This window comes from Varanus komodoensis, unplaced genomic scaffold (genome assembly GCF_004798865.1).
Source record: "Varanus komodoensis strain SLA01 unplaced genomic scaffold, ASM479886v1 scaffold48, whole genome shotgun sequence".
Taxonomy (NCBI): domain Eukaryota; kingdom Metazoa; phylum Chordata; class Lepidosauria; order Squamata; family Varanidae; genus Varanus; species Varanus komodoensis.
Window position 1 is genome coordinate 2,475,181 of NW_025336059.1, and position 20,069 is coordinate 2,495,249.

General features: G+C 53.7%; 1 protein-coding gene across 5 annotated transcripts in view; it reads left to right on the forward strand.

The window, feature by feature from the left end:
- Positions 1 to 443: 443 nt before the first annotated feature.
- The window catches only part of H6PD (hexose-6-phosphate dehydrogenase/glucose 1-dehydrogenase), a 42,692-nt gene continuing 23,066 nt past the window's right edge, over positions 444 to 20,069 (forward strand). The window contains exons 1-7 of one of the 5 annotated variants that reach the window (XR_006416213.1): positions 2,574 to 2,685; positions 3,074 to 3,721; positions 6,904 to 7,021; positions 10,591 to 10,860; positions 11,414 to 11,792; positions 12,121 to 13,370; positions 17,471 to 17,818. Coding sequence is in view for 3 of the 5 variants with exons in the window: in XM_044445485.1 (XP_044301420.1) it covers positions 2,671 to 2,685; positions 3,074 to 3,721; positions 6,904 to 7,021; positions 10,591 to 10,860; positions 11,414 to 11,792; positions 12,121 to 13,102 (2,412 nt within the window). In the remaining 2 variants the exon portion in view is untranslated. Of the gene's footprint in view, positions 499 to 2,573; positions 2,686 to 3,073; positions 3,722 to 6,903; positions 7,022 to 10,590; positions 10,861 to 11,413; positions 11,793 to 12,120; positions 15,682 to 17,470; positions 17,819 to 20,069 lie in introns of those variants that run through there. The other 4 variants (XM_044445486.1, XR_006416212.1, XM_044445485.1 and 1 more) reach the window with 4 other exon arrangements.

A 20,069-nucleotide genomic window follows, 5' to 3' on the forward strand; every position in this document is an offset into this window, starting at 1 on the left:
AACTTTGATTGGGAGACTTCCTGTGGATTTTTTGTTCATGCACTGAATTCCACCATGCTAATATTTGTGTATTAATTCACTTTTGTGGAACAAAATGGGGCAGAGAAAATGTAATGGAAGCAGGACCCCTACTCCACTTCCCATCAGCCTCGGGCTGGGAATTGTAGTCCAAAAAACATCTGGATGGTCGCAGCTTGGGGAAAGCTCAGCCTTTCGCTTCCAACAGAATGTAGAAAACAGAAACCTTTTCAATGAGCATACATTGAAAGAGAAACCATTTCCTCGAAAATTCTCCCCCCCCGCTTCACAACCGCCCGCGCTGCCGAGCGCAAACCATAGATTTTTCTCTGCCCGTGCTTTGGCAGAGGTGGGGCTAAACTTCGGTGCGTTCTCGCGCTGCCAACGAAAAGATAAAAAAAAAAAAAAAACCGGCTAGACCCGGATCTGGTTCGCAGGTTTGGCCCAAATTCGCGCTTGGCGCCTCCACGCGGGAGGGAGGTGAGTGGGGCGCGCGTGCATTGGCCGCGGGAGCAAAGCGGGCGGCGAGGAGCGGCCTGGCCAGCGAAGGACTGGGGGGAGGCTGCCCCCCCCGCCCCGTGCCCGTGTTGCGTTTTCTCCTCGCTGCGTGCGTGCAGCAGCCAGTGCGGGTGGGCGCCTCCGAAGCCCCCTTTGCGACGCGGGGCAACCGAGGCCACCTTATGGCTACCGATGCTCGGAAACGCCGCCTTGGCAGCGCAGGGCGACCGGCGGCTGCCGTCCGTGTGCTGCGCCCGGTGTCCGAGGCAGTACACTGGGGCGCACAAACGGGGAGGGGCTGCGGCTCTGCTCTCCCGCTGCCAGCTTTCCCGGGGCGGCTGGTGGGCCGCCTCGTGCACAAAACCCGGGCCTAGACGGACCCTCGGCTTGCTCCTGCCGCGCTCGCCTTACGTTCTCGAGGGCTTGCCGCTCGAAGGCGAGAGATCCGTTGCAGGGTCGAGCAGTGCAGCTGGCCCTCTGCCGGGCACCCTCCCATCGCGCTTGCAGTAAATGTGGCACCTGCCGTTTTGGAGGGCGCCTCTTTTTCTCCCCCCGCCCTCGCTCCCGCTCCTTTTCCTGGGAGGCATCCTTGGAAAGGAGGCATCCTTTCCCAGGCAAGGTGCAGAGGCAGAGGAGGGCCAGATCGCGGCTGTTTGTGCCCCACTGGCTGCACGTGGGAACCCCCAAGTGGGACTCGAGTGCCAGGCTGTCAGAGCTCGGATAGTGCTGCCATTTTCCACACTCGCACTGCAAAAGTGGCCCATGGGAAATCCTATTTCCAAGAGCAGCGAGTGTCCAGTGGGGCGTTTTTTCTCAGCTTAGTTGTGGGGTGGGGGGATTTACGGGGACGGTAAGGCTTATTCCTCGCCTCTCTCTGTGTTGCAGAAATTCTGTTGCCCCTTCCTGCACTTAAGTCAGGTTTGAATTTAGGGCGGCCCAAACCTTCCGCAAGCGGATTGCAAAAGTAGCTTCTTACTGCTTGCAGCAGAGATCCACACAACAGTTGTGCAAGGTGTGCCGTGTGTAGAACTTTTCCATCTGGTTGTTTTGCAGCCTGAACTCCATTTGCCTATGGATTGCAAATGCTTGGGACTTCAGTGGGCCAGCCCTCCCCAAACAGGGAGCCCAGATTTACCCTGTGGCCAGCTCCCAATATATCAGATGCAGGCTAGGAATTACTGGAAAGGTCACCAGGAGTCCCTTTTTGTGTGCTTTCCGTGTTACACCTCCTTGTTTGAGCCACTGGACATGTAAGCTATTAACCCGCCGACCTTCTGGCCATCTCCATCTCCCAGCACTCCTGGAATTATTTGAATTCTGCCTGTGAAAAGCCCAAGAAATATTCCGGGAACAACCAGATAAATATTGTGCAATTGGAAGGAGCGTTGAGTAACTTTCTTAAATTTGTCTGAGTTAGGGGGCATTTGGGCTGTTTTGTTGAGCTGCCAGTGAAGGCCAGTTGCTTGCATATTCATGTACCCGTGTGTGCAGTCATCCTCTTTATTGTGTCCACCAGAAATACAACGGCAGTCCACAGGTCAGGCCGCACTCCGAACATGGATGTGCGAAGCCACAAGCTCAAACGTAGTAATGTGGCCAAGTTAAGCTACATTTCCAAATGGTTGATCGCCTCTGTGGGGAATGAGGATCGTCTCTAGGTGACCAGGCAGGAAAGCTTTATGAAATTTGATTCTTTCAGGCTGAAATGTGTGGTTTAGGTATACTGCAGGTGGGTCCAAGGGGAGAGGACCACCATAGAACAGAAGGGTGTGGAGTATTTTGTTGCTCCACCATGTTCAGCTTAGGAAGCACCAAATATTTTGTGGCCATTGGGAAAAGGGATCGGGACATCTCAAGACCCCAGGTGGCAGTTTTGCCCCTACTCCGGGCCTGAGGTTTTCCACCCCGGATGCAGGGAGAAGTACAAACATGGATATCCGTAAGAGACCGTTCTGTTTCCCTCCCAGGAGTGGGAGGTCTCTGTGTGTAACAGGAAATGTCGAAAGTTGCTTATCTCTGGAACATTTTATTTGACTAACCCTTGAACGTGTTTCCTTGATCTGTTTGATGTCGGAAGAAGAGACAGCTGCAGAGTTCAAAAGGCTGAGGCTTCCCTAGAGCCCCTGTAGGGGGATTTGGGTGAGCCTGCCGAATATGACCTGCAAAGGGGTAATAATAATCTGGGTTTGTTCCAAAGGTAGCCACGTTTTGAGGCAGTGGGGTGTATGCCCCCTGTGGGGCTCAGTTTTAGTCTCGGTGGGATGCAAGGATTTTATGAAGATGAGTAAGATTTTGACCTCCCTCCGTTTCCTTCTGCATGTGGAAGCACGGCCTGCCTTCTTTGACCACCCTACCGTGGCTTTTTGGCAATGTCCGTTTATTTATTATCCTGTCCATTTATGGAAGAATGCACAGCGACCTTTGGATTGCTCTTTCCAAAGGAGACTTGCAAAGCAGCTCAGAAAACTGGTGGCAGTTGTGAGATTTGGATGCCTCCCCCTCCATGCCGGTTTTCTTGTATTGGTTGACTTCTTTTCTACTTCTTGCTTCGTTCCAGCTTGCCCTGATTCCCAGGATGCTTCCGACAGCTGCCCTCTTGATGGTGCTGCTTCTGGGAGTTGCCCCCTCCCTGGCCAAGGAGTCTCGTGGCCATATCTCCGTGGTCCTCCTGGGTGCCACGGGAGACCTGGCCAGGAAGTACCTGTGGCAGGGTTTGTTTCAGCTTTACCTGGATGAGGTGAGCAATGGACACACCTTCACCTTCCACGGGGCTGCGCAGGCGGACCTGGAAACAGGCCGGAGGCTGATGTTTGGCCGGCTGAAGAACCTGGTGTGTCCCCCAGACGTCCTTCCAGACAGGTGCGCCATTGTCAAAGACCAGTTCCTCAAGCTGACCGAGTATCGCCAGCTCAAAACAGCCGAGGACTATGCCGCCCTGAGCCGGGAGATCAAGACTGTGCTCAGCCAGGAAGGCCTTCAAGAAGCTGGACGGATCTTTTACTTTTCGGTGCCGCCCTTTGCTTACGCAGAGATCGCCCGAAACATCAACAGCAGCTGCAGGCCGGCGGCCGGGGCTTGGCTGCGTGTGGTGCTGGAGAAACCCTTTGGCCACGACCTCCTTTCCGCCCAAAAGCTGGCCGAAGAGCTGAGCACTTTCTTCCGGGAAGAGGAGATGTATCGCGTGGACCACTATCTTGGTAAGCAGGTGAGCATCTTTGCATTGGCTTCCTCCAGTCGTGACGCTCCCTTTCGAGCCCTTTGCTCTCTGGCTAACCTGCAAAGAATAATTCCCCCAGCCACAATGCAATATAATCACAGAACGGGAACACACGTATATTGTAAAATAGAAAATCATTTTAAAGGAAGGCCAGTAAGAACCCCATGAGTCATTGAACACCTTACTGTGTGTTGTCGGATGCCTGGGAGCAAAGTATTAATCTGGCACGGAAAGAACAACACTGCGCTCCAGGTAAACCAGTGAGAGCCAGTGTGGCGTATTGGTTAAGAGCATGGGACTGGGACTCAGGTGATCTGGGTTCGAGTCCCCACTCAGCCATGGAGCCAACTGGGTGACTCTGGGCCAGTCACAGACTCTCAGCCCAACCTACCTCACAGGGTTGTTGTTGTGGGGATAAGATGGAGGAGGAGCTGTAAGCTGCCTTGAGCCCTTTGTAGGAAAAAGGCAGGATATAAATCGATAAATAATAATAATAATAATAATAATAATAATAAACCTTGCGGGGCCACCACGGAGAAGTCCGTCTGTCTTGTTTCCCTCTTCTGATCTTCCCCTGAAAGAGGCACTTGGAAGAGGACCTGCAGGGATAAGAGTCACGATTGGGTTGGTTCACAACAGGTTTTGTGACCTTGAGCCACATGAGGCCACGTGCCCAGCAGTTTTAATTGTGTAGGTGGGTCAGAATTGGCTCTAGACGTTCCGATCTCCTGATCTCAGCCTTGTCTTCTGAAGACGCCGCCCTCTGTCGCCTGGGGATGCCGTGCTGTCGGTGGCACACCCCACGGCCCACACTCTCAGAGGGCGACCTGCTGTCAGTTGCATTTTGGGCGCTCCCCAAGCAATGAATTAAAAAACAGATTCCCTTGCAAGAAGAAAACCAGCAGCCAGCTTTCTCCATTGCACACTGTTTTTCTGCTTGCATGGGATGAAGAGAGAGAGAAAAAATACGATGAATTAAAAATGGAATTACTGGAAAGAGGGCAGTCACAAGAGATTTTCTGATAAGCTCTGGGGGGGTGGTCCTCTCCCCACAGGCCCACCTTTCATGCGAGGTTTCTGGGAACAGCTGACCCGCGAGCCTGACTCCATAAACCAGTCTTCTGTGCTTTGTGTGCCAAGAAAGCCATGTTTCGCTGGGGAAGTAAAAACCATGAGCCAAGTCGTGCTCTTTCCCCTGCCACCCGAATAATGGGATCAGCTGCTTATTACGGGGATTTTTCCTTTCCCGGGGAGCTGACCCGCCACTTCTCTGCGTGAGCAAAGACACAGAAGGGGCGGGGGGGACACACCAGCACAACTCCAGACATCTGATCCCCCTCCAAGGTCACTCCTGCAATTCTGCTGACTAATCTATCTGCTCTCTCCACATCCGCTTACGTTTGAACAGCGAGGCTGCCAGCCTCCTGATTTCTCAACGAGGCTTTTAATTTGATAAAAATGTGGAGCCGCATGTATTTCACCTTTTTAATCCTCCATTGTTGTGTGTGGGGAACCGAGCCGTTTTGCACGGGGGCCGAGTCGGCTGAGGCCAAGGTGATGGAAAGGGCAGGAGAAATGCGTCGGCGGGGAAGGATGGGGATTTTCATTTGCACGGATTGGGAAGTGGGTTCCAGGTTGCCTGAGGGAACCTCAGCCCTGGGAGCTGTTTTCACAGGGTGTGGGAATATGTGAAATGAAAAGGGAGCAGGTGCCACTAGGCATGCGCAGAGTGCATCTGGGATGAAGGCTCAAAAGAGCTTTTAGGTTTGGCTTTGGGGTGTGCGATATCAGTGGTTCAAAATTTGGGGTCCTGCAAGGACATCCCCTCCTTTATTCCTCTTCCCACCACACTTTTGGTGCCCCCGCACCATCCCAGTGGCCTAACCTGCCACAGGGATGTGCTTGCCCAGAAACGCTCCAGAATGGAAATGTGGCCCCAGCATTCCTGGTGTATGGCAAACCGCTCTGCGCTTGGGCTGGCTGGCCTAGTGGTTACCTGCTCTCTTCAGGTTCAGGAATGTCCGCCCCATGAACAGCAACCCCGTGCGCTCATGTGCAGGAGGAGCCGCGATCCTCATGGAAGGAGTCGGGCTGTGCCTTCTGAACTCTGGGGGCTGCAGGGCTGGGCCTTGCCTGGCAGCAAGCTCCTCTGTGCTGACCTGCCCCTCAGCGTAGAAAGCTAGTGCATCAAGGAGATGCGAGCGAGCCTCGCTTTATCTCCATGCGGGGATGGCTCTGACTTGAATGGAGGGGAGAGACACAAACCCTCGACAGGTCCCCAGAAGCCCCACCAAAACAATTCCAGCTGGGCTGCCCTGGCTGTACGAGGAGACGGAGCTGTCCGTTTTGGTCGTGGCTGGGGTAGAGCGTCGCACTTCCGGATTGGGGAAGATGTCTGCTAGCAAGGAAGGCCCCTTTGTCCAGGAGGAAGCGACTCGTCCTCCGAGGCACATGACCATGTCGGACCCGCATTGATTTGGCAAGAGCCGAGCCCAGGGCGTGAGATGCTGACGCTCCTGATTTAGGCGCAGGAAAAGGCCCGCTCGCTTGTGCCCTGAGTACTTTTTGCAAATTAAAGCTCTTTTAAGTGAACTATGGGAGACCCAGTGTCAAAATCTGGCATTTCAGGCTTCCCAGATGGGCGTACTCCCCCCCCCCCCGTCTGTACACCCTTCTCCCAATTCCCAATCATTTGGTGGTTTCCCAGCTTCTGTGACGTTTTTCCCCCTTCCAGAAGGTTGAAACGTCCTCATCATTTTTCACCCTGCCTCTTTCGCCGTTAGCCCTGCCCAGCTCTGAAATAAGCCTCCGTCTGGGAGCTTCTCCAGAACGGAACGGGCAGAAAGAGGTTCGACACCTGTGGAATACGACTCCCATCTGTGGGTGGCTTCCGGACCTAACAAGCTCCGGTAGCCAGCCAGGGTCTGGGATCTTGCTGAGGAATTTGATGGCAGAAGGAAGGGACCCAGCGTCCGGGGAGCTCAGCGCCCGCCTCTCCCTCGCAGTGCCTGCCTTCTTTGCTTCCCTGCAGCTTGCTCAGCGTCTCCTCGGCCGTTGCGAGTTCTTTCTTCTGCCAGGAGTGACGAAATGCTGGCCTCAGGATTTCCAGCCTCGTACATGTTTTGATCTTGTCTCTTCCCTTCCCTTCCCAACCTCTCCACATCCCAAAGGCAGTGGCTCACATCCTGCCCTTCCGAGACCAGAACCGAAAGCATTTGGACTCCATCTGGAACCAGCACCACGTGGAACGGGTGGAAATCGTCTTGAAGGAGACGGTGGATGTGAAAAGTACGTGGGTTTGGCTTTAAATACAGAAGGTTTAGATGCTTCCCCTGAGACTCATTTCCCTGCAAAAAGAGCTTTCAGCCACTGGAATATCACTCCACCCACTTTGCCTCTGGCTCCTCCCCTTTCATGTTTAGCCCCACCCACTAGGGGAATGCAGTCCCGGGAATCTCTCCCAAATTTGGCCCTTGGGCTGTGAGACCGTGGCTTGAGGGGAGAGCCACCCGCCTTCATCATATTTAAACTGGTTTTTGTGAGTTTTTACATATTGTTATCCACCCAGTGGAATCCACGTCTCCATAAACCTTCTGGGTTACACCCTCTTGATTTCCAAAGGCTGTGAAAGTCTTCATTTCAGCCTTGTAAACCGTCCCTGCGGGGTAGGCCACAAGCTAGCCTAGCTTAGCAGATCGAAGGACTGAGAGGGGGAGCATTGCTAGCCCCTTTGGCAGAGGCAAGAGGCGAACCTGGTTCTGTAAAGCCCAGAAGAAGCTCGTGAGCCCTTCTGCTTCCCGTCATTTGCCTCTTATCTCCCAGGTATGGGCCTCTTTCCTAGAGTTACCAATTTAGGAAAATTAGTAATAATAGATTTTATTGCTGTCTTGTTTCTAAGCCTCAAGATTTTTGCAAGCATTTCTAGGCTCGGAAACCACGTTCCTGGTTTGCTTTGCTGTATAGCAGCGGATCCGGCTCATTCAACATGGTCTAGTGGTTAGAGCACTGGACTGGGACCCTTGGAGATGTGGGCTCTAGCCCTCACTTGGCCATGAAGCACCCTGAGTGACTTCGGGAGAGTCAGGGACTCTCAGCCTAACCTACCTCCCAGGGTTGTTACGAGGATAAAAGAGACAACCTTCCAAATCACCTTGCATTAGGTTGTAAGAAAAAGAAAAGCAGGATATAAATGTAAGGTAATCATAATTCAGAGCAATCTTCCATCTTAACTCAGTGTACTGTTTCCAGTGCTGGTCAGACAAATGTCTCTGGGCAACCCATAAACCTTTCCCAGAACTTATCCCTGGCACCTGATGTTTAGCATTCAAACTGTTTCTGAACAGCATGATTCTATTTATTTATTTTGAATGTATTATATACCATCTAATTATTGTAAATCTCAAGATGGTTTACAAAAAAAAACCTGTCTTGCCTTATAGACCTCTCCTTTCTAAATGCAAACTTTTTTTCTTTGTTTTGAGGCGCCGCCTAAGGTTACTAGTCCTCACCACCTTTTGCAAGAAAGGATTCCATTGATTTATGCACAGCCTGCAAAGAAGGTGGTATTCTTTTGCCCCGAACCTAGAGGAGGGGAGACATCTCAGCTTGGCAGCAGAACTACCGATTGGCCCAGCTCCATTGGAAATGACCCCCATTAAGGCTGGGAAAAGACCCTGCCAAAGGCCTTGGAGAGCCACTGAGCCACTGCAGGCCACCCTCCCCCAGACAGGCTTCCTCAAAATGTCTTAGGTTGCAACTCTCACCAACCCTGCTCTTTGGCTGGTTTGGCTGGGGCTGATGGGTGCTGTCATTCCAAAGCCCTGGAGGGCACCCAGATGGAGACCGCAGTCCTGGGTTAGGTGGCCCGAAGCTGTATAAAGCAGCTGCGCAGGTCTCTCTCTTAAGTGATAAAGACCCATGAGGACTGGCGACTTGAGGGAAGTGTTGAGATCCCCTTAATGGCACATGCCACGCATTTTGCATGTCAGAGGGCCCGGGGATGACTCTCCCGCAATTTCCAGGTCGGGCTGGGAAAGATCCTGCCTCGCCCCCACCCCGGTGGATCATTTCCTGGGGCACGGGGTCCGTGAAAGTCGGCAGCTTTCCTTGCAGTGCAGCTTTACGGTCTCGCTGCTCCCCGGCCGGCGAACCCAGTTCCCAGCACGGCGGGACTACCGAGCCTGCACTGCTGCAGAGTCAAGGGCACGGCTGTGCTGGCCGGCACTGCAGTGTTGTGTACGTCCCTTCTGCAGCCAGGCTGGTCCCAGGGACTCCTGCTGGACCCCCCCCCCCGTTCCGCAGCCTCCGCCTGAGCTGCCAGTTCGCCATCACTTTATTAAAAACTCCAGGATGATCTATAAACGCACGTAGGCACACTGGTCCAAATTATGATTATTATGTTGGCCTGACACACTCCGGCTTCTCCTTCCCGGGGAGGAAAAGGTGACAGCTCAGAAAGCGATGGGGGGAGGCACTATTCCCTCTCCCACTTCCCCCCCTCCCATCCCCCAGATGGTGACTGTCTTGCCAGCCACCCAGCGAAAGGCGGTGCAGCATCGATTTCGTTAATGTACGCGCCTCGGATTAAGAAGATGGATTTCCTCGTTCCAAAGTTTGAGGGGGGAGAGTCGGTGCAGTTGTGCAGCTGTGCAGGCAGCCTGAAGGAGAAATTTGGGACACTTTCGAGATGAATCGCCTTCCTTCCTGCATGCACGCCCTCCCCAAATCTTGGATCACCCAGAAAGAGGTGGAGGCTGGAAGAAAACTTCACCTCCTGGAGTTTTTCCTTGCTGTCCCTTCTCAAGGGCACTGCAGCAAGAGACCTCTCGCGGGTCTCACGCAGATCTTCGTTTCTTGTTCTTGTGCTTTAATTTCATTTTGATCCGCTCCTCCGAGGACGGCAGGCGAAGGGACACCCTTCAAACCGGCGGAACGGGACACGGGCTTTTCCGTTCAGGACGGCTGTGCTTTGTGTGGCTGATCTTTTTGCAAACGAACAAGGCACGAATCTTGTGAAAGGTTGCAGCTTTCAAGGCAATTTGTACAAGACAGTGTACAAAGGCATCACCTGACAGGTGTAGCGATACTAAAAAAAAATATATGGTTGCACCTCTTAAAATGAGCAGGGAAAATGTTAGGTGGTTCCCCCCAGATGTTTCCGGACTGCAGCCTTTGGCCATGCTGGTTGAGGCAGGTGGGAATGGATGTTCGAAACATCTGGAAGGGACCAGATTGCTGAAGGCTGCTTTATGCATTTCCCAGGGAAAGAATGTTCCACAAAAGCAGAACCACCATCGGAAAGGCCCTTTCCATGGTAGAGCCTCCATGTACAGTGGCAGTAGATCTGTAAGAATCAGATGCTAGGAATACAGATCCAGCTTGTGGATTATCTCTAGGCCCTCCATCTTTTCTCTATTGGGAACAAGAGACTGTGTCAGGATGCTAAAAGAAACACAGAAACTCTCATCATCCTAAGTAAATATATCATCCGATTTTATCTTATGACAATCCTAAATGCACTGCATTAGTGATATTAAAATGATGAATATTCAATGCATGGCTGCTGATACATACTTATTAACTATTACACTACAAATAACATTGTTACTAAGTATATTCATAAGGAATTAATATTAATGTCAGTAAAGATACTACTCTATGGAGCAATCGGCCGAATGTTGGGTTTGTTTATTAGCAGTATTGGCAGACTCCTTGTTGGAGTAAATGCCAAGAGGATTCACAATGATGAATCCGGAGTGATGCCTGGTGGTCCTACATCCTTGAAAGAGTTTGATGGGTCGCCCACCATCACCCGGCCTGATCGGGCTCTTGCCTCTGTTCCCTTCCCCGGCACGCAGACCGCACCAGCTTCTACGAAGAATACGGGGTGCTCCGCGACATCCACCAAAACCATCTCACCGAGATCCTGCTGTTTCTCGCCATGGAGCTGCCGGGAAACATCAGCAGCTCCGAAGACGTCCTCCGAGGCAAGCTCCGAGCATTCTCCACCCTGCGGGGGCTGGAGAGAAGCAGCGCCGTGGTCGGCCAGTACGAAGGCTACAACAGCCACGTGAGCGAGGAGATGCAGAAGCCGCCCAACTACTTCAGCAGGACGCCAACCTTCGCAGGTGAGCCCGAGGTCCAGGTGGGGCTGGGGCTGGATCTGGGGAGTGTCGCGGCCGACTCAGTCGCCCCGATCTGAACGTGCCACAGTGCAGTACCGGATTGTGTTTTCTTCCGACCTTTCCTTAGCGAGCTCCAGGTACTGCCTCCCTCACTTTTCCAGCACAACACCCCTGCAAGGTCGGTGCACCTGAGAATCAGTCCTTGGGCTCAGATTCCTGGCCGGGCAGGTTTGTTCCAGGCCTCTCCTAACCCAGGGATTCCCATCTTCTTGGACATATTTGGGAGAATCGAGTGGGCGCGCTCACAAAATGGCTGCCACGGAGTGGGCAGTGGCCTGCCCATAAAACAGCTCCCACAGGGTGTGTGGCCGGACAAAAACGGCTCATTTCCTCCTGGCCAAGAACCGGGGTTCAGAACTCCGGGGCCTGAGCAGAAACACACAAAGCCAGTCTTGGCAAAAACAGCATAAGCCACGTGTCAAGGCGCATGGGGCTCAGGGCGTGTGTTTCCCACCCCGGCTGTGCCACTCACTCGCCCATCATCCTGCTGTTTCAGGGGTGCTGGTACAACTGGACAGTCTCCGCTGGGAGGGGGTTCCCTTCCTCCTCATCTCTGGCAAACTCCTGGATGAGCGGGTCGGCTACATCCGCGTCCTGTTCAAGAACCGGGCCTACTGCACCCAGAACGAAACCACGTGGGACGCTGGCTCTAGCCCCTGCAAACCGCGGCAGCTGGTTTTCTACATCGGGCACGGAGAGTTGAACTCCCCCGCTGTCCTCGTGAGTCGCAACTTGTTCGAACCTTTCATGCCGGAAGACAGCTGGAAAAGAGTCCTAAATCCCCCACAGCTCCGTCTGTTTGGTCAGCCCCTCTCGGATTACCACGTGTATGTTCCAGTGATGGAGCGGGACCCTTACGCCCACCTGATCTCCAGGTATCTATTTATTTAAGATTTTGGTAGACCGTCCCATTCCCGAAGTCTCGGGACGGCTTAACAATACAAAATGTGGTGAAGGAAATTAAATTAAAACACAGCGGCCTAAAATTTAGCTAATAATAAAACCCCCATTAAAACAGGCAGGTCTTAAAACATTGGGAAAATAAAAAGGTTTTGAACTGACTCTGAAAAGAATAAAGTGACAGCGCCAGGCCAAATTGGTCCTTTCTGGGGGGCGGATTCCACAGTTGGGGGACCACCACGGAGAAGGCCCTTCTCCAGGTAGTCGCCCTCCCAATCTCCTTCAGTCTGTTCTTATTTCCAGGATTTACCACGGCAAGAAAGACTCTTTCATCACAACGGAGAACCTTCTTGCATCCTGGGGGTTCTGGAGCCCGTTGCTCCACAGCTTGGCCGGTGAAGTCCCCCGTTTGTACCCTGGGGGCCCAGGAAACAAGCACCTCCTGGATTTTGAGATGCTTGGCCGAGAGGTGTCCTTCGTGGCGAAGGAGGCCCTGGAGGTGATGGATGCCGCGGACGAGCAGACGCCGGGCAAATACAAAACTATCCAGTCCAACTTTCGGCAAAGCCAGCTGATCACCGCGTGGTCCGAGGAGCTGATCTGCCGCTTGGCGTCTGACATAGCAAGCGCTGCCCTGGCTGCCGTCCGGAGATCCGGGGAATTCCACATGGCATTTTCGGGCGGATCCAGCCCTCTCGCTCTGTTCCAGCGGCTGGCCACGCACCACTTCGACTTCCCCTGGAAGCAGAGCCATGTGTGGGTGGTGGACGAGCGCTGCGTCCCCCTCACCGACCTGGAGTCCAATTTCGGGAACCTGCACGAGCACTTGATCCGGCATGTCCGGCTCTCCTTCTTCAACGTCCACCCGATGCCCGTCCACCTCAACCGGAGGCTGTGCGTGGAGGAAGACAAGGGCCCGGAGCTGTATGCCAACGAGATCGCCGCCCTGGTGGCCAACAGCAGCTTCGACCTGGTGCTGCTGGGGCTGGGCCACGACGGGCACACGGCGTCCCTCTTCCCGCACTCGCCCGCCGGCCTCGAGGGCCCCCCGGACGTGGTCTTCACGGAGAGCCCGGTCAAGCCCCACCAGCGCATGACGCTCGCCCTGCCGCTCATCAACCGGGCCAAGCGGGTGGCGGTGCTGGTGATGGGCAAGGGGAAGCACGACATCGTGACCGTGGTCAGCCGGGCGGGGCGCGAGCCCCGGAAGTGGCCCATCTCGGGGGTGGACCCCAGCTCCGGCCAGGTGGCCTGGTACATTGACTACGAAGCTTTGCTCGGCTGAGCCGGGCCACTGGGTGCGGCCGCTGCTCCTCGCCCCTCCGTCCCGACAGCCGCCGTGGCTGCCCAGCAACCCGTCCGGCTCGGCTCGGCTCGTCAGGGTCCTCTGGCTGTTCGTGTGTTCTGTGCTTCCCACTGCGGATCGGTGCAAAGTCCTTCTGTTCCGGGGCAGCTTTGATCCCTGACCATTGGCCACGAGGACAAGGGGCCGTGTTGGAGCCCCTGGTCTTGCGATCAGACAGAAGTCCCCATCGCTGGAGCAGTGTCCAGAGGTAGTGGCCCCTGCTTTCCGGGATATGCTGCTTCCGCATTGGGGGTCCCATCGGGGAGAGTCCTTGATGGAAGTGCCCAGTCTGTTCCTCCCTTCTCCAGAGCCATCTAAGCTGCTAGTCCTTGCCACATCTTGAGGCTGTGAGTTCCCTGGGGGAGCAGCCGAGTCCTGGGAGCTTGTGTGTGAGGAGTCATGTCCCAGCTCCTCCTACCTGGGCTAGGTAGCTTCCCTGCTGGGCCCCGATCTGGCTTCTGTTCTGGAAGGGGTTATAGAACGACGTTAGCAGAACTGCCCTGCACCACCCTCCCGCAACCCGATGCCCTTCAGATGTGCTTGGACTGCATTTCCCATCATTCCCAGTCAGCAGAGCCCGTGGTCAGGAGCACTGGGAGTCAAGGTAGAGTCTGGTGGTTCTACAGCTTAGCCTGCAGCCTTTGGGTCTATGACCGGTAAGTCCTACACAGAGTAGACACATTGAAATGAAATGGGCTCATGTTATGACAGAGCTAAGCCTCACTCTGTGTGGGATTCACCTTGGATACTCTCTCAACCTTGGATGGGGAAGAGCCTGCCACCCGCTGTCTGAATAAATTATGCAGATTGGGCCAAATTATTCTGCAGAACCTGGGTCTGCTGGGAGGCATCCCATGGCTCCTGAGATCTTGCCTTGCTGAGCCCAGGGAGGATTAAAACGCCGGCTAGTCCCAAACTCTTGGTGGCTTGCCCTTTCTTTGCAGGAATATCTGGAAAGCAGTGTTGCTGTGGGCAGTGGGGCTTAACCCCCGAGAAAGCAGGACCGATGGATGCCCTACTCAAGTGAGGCTGCCTTGGCCTTCCGCTTTTAAGCCTCAAAAAGTCTAACAGTTTGCACTGGATTGAACTGTGAGCGTGACAAATTTGCTATTCGAGTCAGGAACGGTGGAAAGGTGGAAAGCAACCAGCTTCTGCCACAAGGTGGCAGTATAGCACAGGTTTTGGGTGGCTTGAGTTTCCAGCCGGCATCTGCAATTAGAGATTCTGTCTGTCCATTTTCAGATGTTAATTCAAAATGCAATCCTGCATTTTGTTAGATACGGAAGCCGGGGAATGCTGTGGGTTTTAGGAGGTTTTATTGCCTAAACATGCATTGCGAATTGTGCTTGCGGCATCTCTTAAACCGAGCAAGCCGTTTCAGATTAATTGATTCTACCCTCCTGTTTGTTAGAAACTTCTTGGGGTTCCTCAGCAAGCTGATTGATAATGGAGATGGACACACTGGCCTTCTTGTAAAACTTCCTACATCTGCATGAATTTGGCACCCTAGATCAGGGGCAGGTAGATGGTAGCTCTTCAGATGCTTTGGACTTCAATGCCCAGAATCCCCTGCCAGCATGGACAAAGAGCCAGGGATGCCGGGAGATGGAGGCGCATGCCAAACACATCTTCGTGGGCCAAGCCCAAATTGGTCCAGGTACCATGGTCCCTGTGGATCACCAAATTCACTTTTTGCCACTTTTAAGTGAGCTTTCTGGGTGTGTGTTTTTAAAAGAAGGCTGCCAGCAAAACCGCTCAGAATGGATGGAGTGGGCTTGTTTTCAAGGTAAGTTGGCCCATCCTGACCAATGGAGGCCTCCAATATTCAGTGATGGCTTCTGTACCCCCCCCCCCCCACACACCCCGACTGCCTTGTATGAGCCGGCAATGCAGTCCATGAAAAGGGCTACTCAAAGTTGCCCAGTTCTGCTTTAAAACGTCAAACGATTTCCTCTTCGGATGTGCAGAAGCAAACATGAACCACCCACAGCCAAGCCCGTGCGTTCCCTTTTCCCAGCCCGTGCGTTCCCTTTTCCTGCAGGACACTTCCTTTGAAAGGACCAGCCACTCATACAGAGAGGCAGTGAGCAGCCTCTGCTGAGGGCCAGCAACTCATGCAGAGATTTGGCAGGAATCCTCATCCTCATCAGAGGTTGCTCATTTTTTCCCTTTTTCTGGAGCAGTGAACCCCACGGGACGGTTGTAGGCTGGTTTTTCTGAAATCAAGATGCATTTAGAATGGATTTCAGGAATAATTATAATGCAAATTAGCATACTGCAAAAAAGTGCCTTAAGGAAACTACACGTTTCCTAACCTCTGAATTCCTAAGGGAGGCCTGCCCTAGCTTTGAATTCTACTGATGCTTTTTAACGGAATGAAATGATTGGTTTCTCCATGGAGGAATTGTTGGTCTGCGATTTGATATGTTTTTTTTAATGTACACACTGGAAATTAGGATTTTTAAACTATTTTTATAAATGAAAATTTGGGGAAAATAAAGCCTTCATTCTTGCATTGAGTAGAGACAAATCTTTCCCATGTCTGCATAGATGTACTTTGCTGAAAGAAAACAAAAATACAATTTATTTATTTATTTATTTATTTATTTATTAAAACATTTCTATGCCGCCCCATTCGCTGAAGCCTCGGGGCGGCTCACAACATAAGGGATGAATGACCCCTTTGTCCTTCCTGATGGCTGGGACTACAACTCCCATCCTAACCTTGTGCGAGTGGCTGCTTCAGTGCTAATGGTTTCTGCAACAGATTCAGAGTGACAGCGGCAGGCCAGAGTTCACAAGCCAACATCAGACCATGGGTAACCTTCGTGGGTTGCTTGTGGTTAAATAACCATGGCTTGCTAGTGCAGCTGGGTTCAGACAACAATCCATGGTTTGGCGATCACCTACACTCAGCCCTTGAGCATGGGTTATTGAGTTGTCAGAACTTGGTTAGCATCTTTATCTCTGTATAGTTTAAGTGGAACCTGCTTGACCGCCCCCCCCCCCAGCCGAAAGCTGGCAAATTTCCCCTTTGAAAGCTCAGCCAGGGAGCTCCAGCGCTTGCAAGCGGCACAATTTTATCCTTCGCAGCAGGAGCTGGCATGGCACCCCCCCCTTGAAAACCCCCCCCCCATCAGCTCTACTTTTCCCCCACCCTTTACGCATCTTGGCTTTTCTCCCACTCCTGTACCCTCCTTTTCAAGGCCTTTTCTTCCCAGGAGCCTGGAAAGTTTCTGGAGTTTCAGCTCTGTTTTTTGGAGTGTGCGCGCGTCTTTGTGTCTCTGCATCTCTTTGTGCTTGTGTCCACGTGTACGCACCCCCCTCATTTCAGCCAGTCAAACTTTTGTCAACTTTTGTTAGAAGAATCCCACCTGCTTTTGGATAGCATCCCAAGCAGGGCTGGAGGGGTCAGAAACGGTTTTCACTCTTCTGTCTTGTCCGGGCGCACAGTTTGCTCTTCCTGTCTTGGCCACAGAGAGCCTGAGCCGAGCCTGCGCACCCCACAGGGCCGAAGCGACCCAGAGAACTCCCTTCTTGCGCACACGCTGGACTTGGGCAGTCTTGGGAGCAATCTTCTGGCACAGTACAGCTTGTGCAGTTCAGAGATAATGACCCAACGCTTGGCCTGACCCAAGATGCGGTAGAGGAAGCGTCACCAGAGTTGCAAGTTGCGTTCACCAGATGGCACTGCTTGGGCAACCCCAGACGGGGAGGGGATCCCGGGAGGGCTGGCCAGCCTGGCTCCTTTTGTTTCCATGCCTTCCGATAGCCCGAGCACTCTGGATGCTTTCCAAAACCGCAACACGCAGCGACAAGGGAGGAACATCCTAGAAGAGCTTTAGCACAGCAAATTTAAAACAGCTAAAAGAGACGAGGAACGGGAGCTGATAACATAAAGGCCATGGATGCTCCGCGAAGTGCCACCGAACGTAAAGAAAAGTTTTAATTTGGTTTGTTATCTCGACTGGATTCAAGCACGATAATCCATGGGTCTTGACAAGCTCTGATAGCCGAACCTAGTTTATCTGTGTTAGTTACATTGAATCTTTAAAAAAATCAGGTAGCTGGTGGTGTGATGAAAATGGTATGAGAATGACCTCTGCCTTTTTAAAAAAATAATTTTATTTATATTAACAAAGTACTCAAACACAAAATACATCGTTAAATAGGGGAAAACCCACTATTCAGTATAACGCCACTTCTTAAGTACCCTGAGCAGGTGCCAAGTGAATCATATTTATTTTATTTTTATTATATTTCTATTTATTATATTTATTTTCATAAACACATTTCTGACTCACACAGTTTCTTCTTTAGAGAAAGCAAATGGCTTCCGTTAAAAGAAATAAGACTGGAAGTCCATGCATGTCTGAACATCTGCAGACCATTCCATGAAGGATTTATATCTGCGAATCTCTGGAAAAACACCTTCCATCTCCGAGAAAACCGCTTCTAGACAGGACTGGAGCGCGGCTCCCAGTTCTGTTTGTTGTATTTTCAGCATCTTCTCCATGACGCTGGTCTATTCATCCGGCAGTCAAAATTGTATAATGCTGGAGTAATCACCGGGTGCGCATTTGGTGCATAATTATACATGGCTGTTTTCATGTTGTTTGTTGCGTTCCCTCCTCTTTCTCTCGCCCTTCTTTCACCCACGTTACTGGCCAGCGTGTAAATAAAGGCTCCGAACCAACAATATCCTTGACGGACAAGGCGGCTTGTTGAGTGGGCGAGTTCCAAGTAAACTCACATCCTGTTTGAAGAGTTGATTTCAGCCTGACATGAGCTTGAAACCCACACCGGCAGCCTGGAAGCACTTTGTTCAGCTCGGGGAATAAAACTTCAGGTCCGTTGGCCATGAACAGGCCGTGGATTGGGTCCAGACACCCCCCAATACCCTGCGTCAAGGGATGGGTTTGGTTGTGTGCGGGTTGTTGAACCACGCTGTGCAAACCCAGTTGCTCGAACGAGCCCTAAAGGTTGCTCGCCACAAACGACCCAAACGACCCGTAAAGAGAACCTATGGAGAGTTGGAGACTGGGTTGTTTCCAACCATGGCTGATTGCCTCCACAGGGTTCGGACAAGGCGATAAGCCATGGTTCAGGAAGCCAGTTCATCCACAACCCCCCCCCACCTCCCAGGCTGGTTTCTTCTTTAAGAGAAGTCTGGTGGATTCCCATGCATTTACTCTTAGGAAAGAGTGAGTTTCCGTGAGTTCCCCTCCGGAGTGCACTCCTCCGGGAAGGAAGACCTTTCCATAGGATTTGCTCGCGGGGAAGCGTCCCCGCGGATCTGGACCCGGCGGGATCCGCCCCGCCCGGCGGGGGCTTCCTCGCGAGTAGGGCGCGCGTGCCCCGCCTCGCGCGTGGCCTCCCGCCCGGCCCCGCGTCCCCTTTAAGAGGCGGCGCCGGGAGCGCCTTCGGGCTCATGTGATGCGGCGCGCTCGGCTTTTAGTCGCCGTCTGGCGCCCGAGCGGAGACTCCGGCCTGCGGCTGCCGCTGCCGCGCGACCCGACCCGCTCCGCTTCGCTCCGGGAGAGCAGGGGGGCTTCCGCCCGCCCGCCCGCCGGCCGGTGCAGCCCGGAGCCCCGACGCCGCGTGCGCGGCCCCGCTCCGCTCCGCTTTTGTCCGGGGGCCGAGGGGACTCGGCCCTCCGCCTCGGCGTGCGCTCCCGGATCCGGCGCGGGAAGCCGGCGCTGCCTCGGGAATGGTTCGCGCCGCATTCGCCCGCAGGTAGGAGCGAGCGGGGGGCCCTTTTTCCCCCGCACCCTCTGCCCGGTGTCCTTGCAGCCGCTGGTGGCTTGATTCGAATTCTGCGCTCCTGCTGGCGTGTAAACGGGCGGGAGAGCGGGCTCCGGTTTGGCCGGTGTGCTGGCGGAGTCGGCGACTGGAGAGATGCGTGGGGGGCTGTTTTGGGGGTCGGGTTGCCACGAGCCCCCCGAATGGCTTCCTGGAGGAGGGTTTTAAGCCGTGCTGCCATGGTTTACTTGAGAGTAAGCCCCTGCAGACTCTGCGGGCGTCTTTGGGAGCCGCTCGGCGTGGGCGTCGGGTTGTTTCGGAAATGGCCAGCGGCGTGGGTGCCGCCTTCCCCCGTCAGCCGCGCTCCGGATGCTTTGGACTACACAGCCCATGCGCCCCAGCCCGGCATGCCGCAGGCGGCGAACCTGTGAATTAGGTCGAAACATCTTCCGTTTGGGAAGGCTATTCCTGTGTCCATGGTGGAAAACTGAGCAAACGGGGGTGGAGATGCCAAGAGGGAGGGCCGTCGCTAAATGTTTATTTTTTCCCACAGTTGGGGGGGGGGTGTCTGTTGGGCAGGATCCGGCCTCCCTGAAGCCCTCGGTGAGCTTCCTCCCATTTGAACTTTTAAGAAGAGCTCAGCCCCGGGGCTGAGTTGTGCTCCCGGTTCAGGATGGACTCCCCAAGAATCGGACCCCTGCCTAGTTTTTAAACCGTGACAAGCAGATACTTTGGGCTTTCTCAGGGCTGTGCCTGTCTTCCCAGTAAGCCCAGTGTGACTCTCCAGCTCGCTGTGGGCGGCTTCCTGGCTGGCCGGCCGCCCTTCCCACCCTCCCTGCAAGGTAGACCTCTGCAGTGGCAGGAGAGCGGCCATCCCTGGCAGGTCTTCTGGCGTCGGGTTTCTGCCTCCTGTGCAGAGCAGGTTTTGAGGAAACGTCCTGAAATATGAGGCGGGCCTGTGCATCTTCCGAAGTGGAGCTGGTTTTCCGTTCTTTGTGGCACAGCTGGAGAATAACTTGCCACAGGCCACCTAGTGATTCATAGTGCCTGAGACGGGCTGTGAACCCAGCTGCCCTGTTGCGCTGGGCGGATCGGAGCCGCTGTGCTTCCTGGGGTTCTCGCTTGTGTGAGGGCAGGCGGCGCAATGAGCGAAGGAAGGGGAACT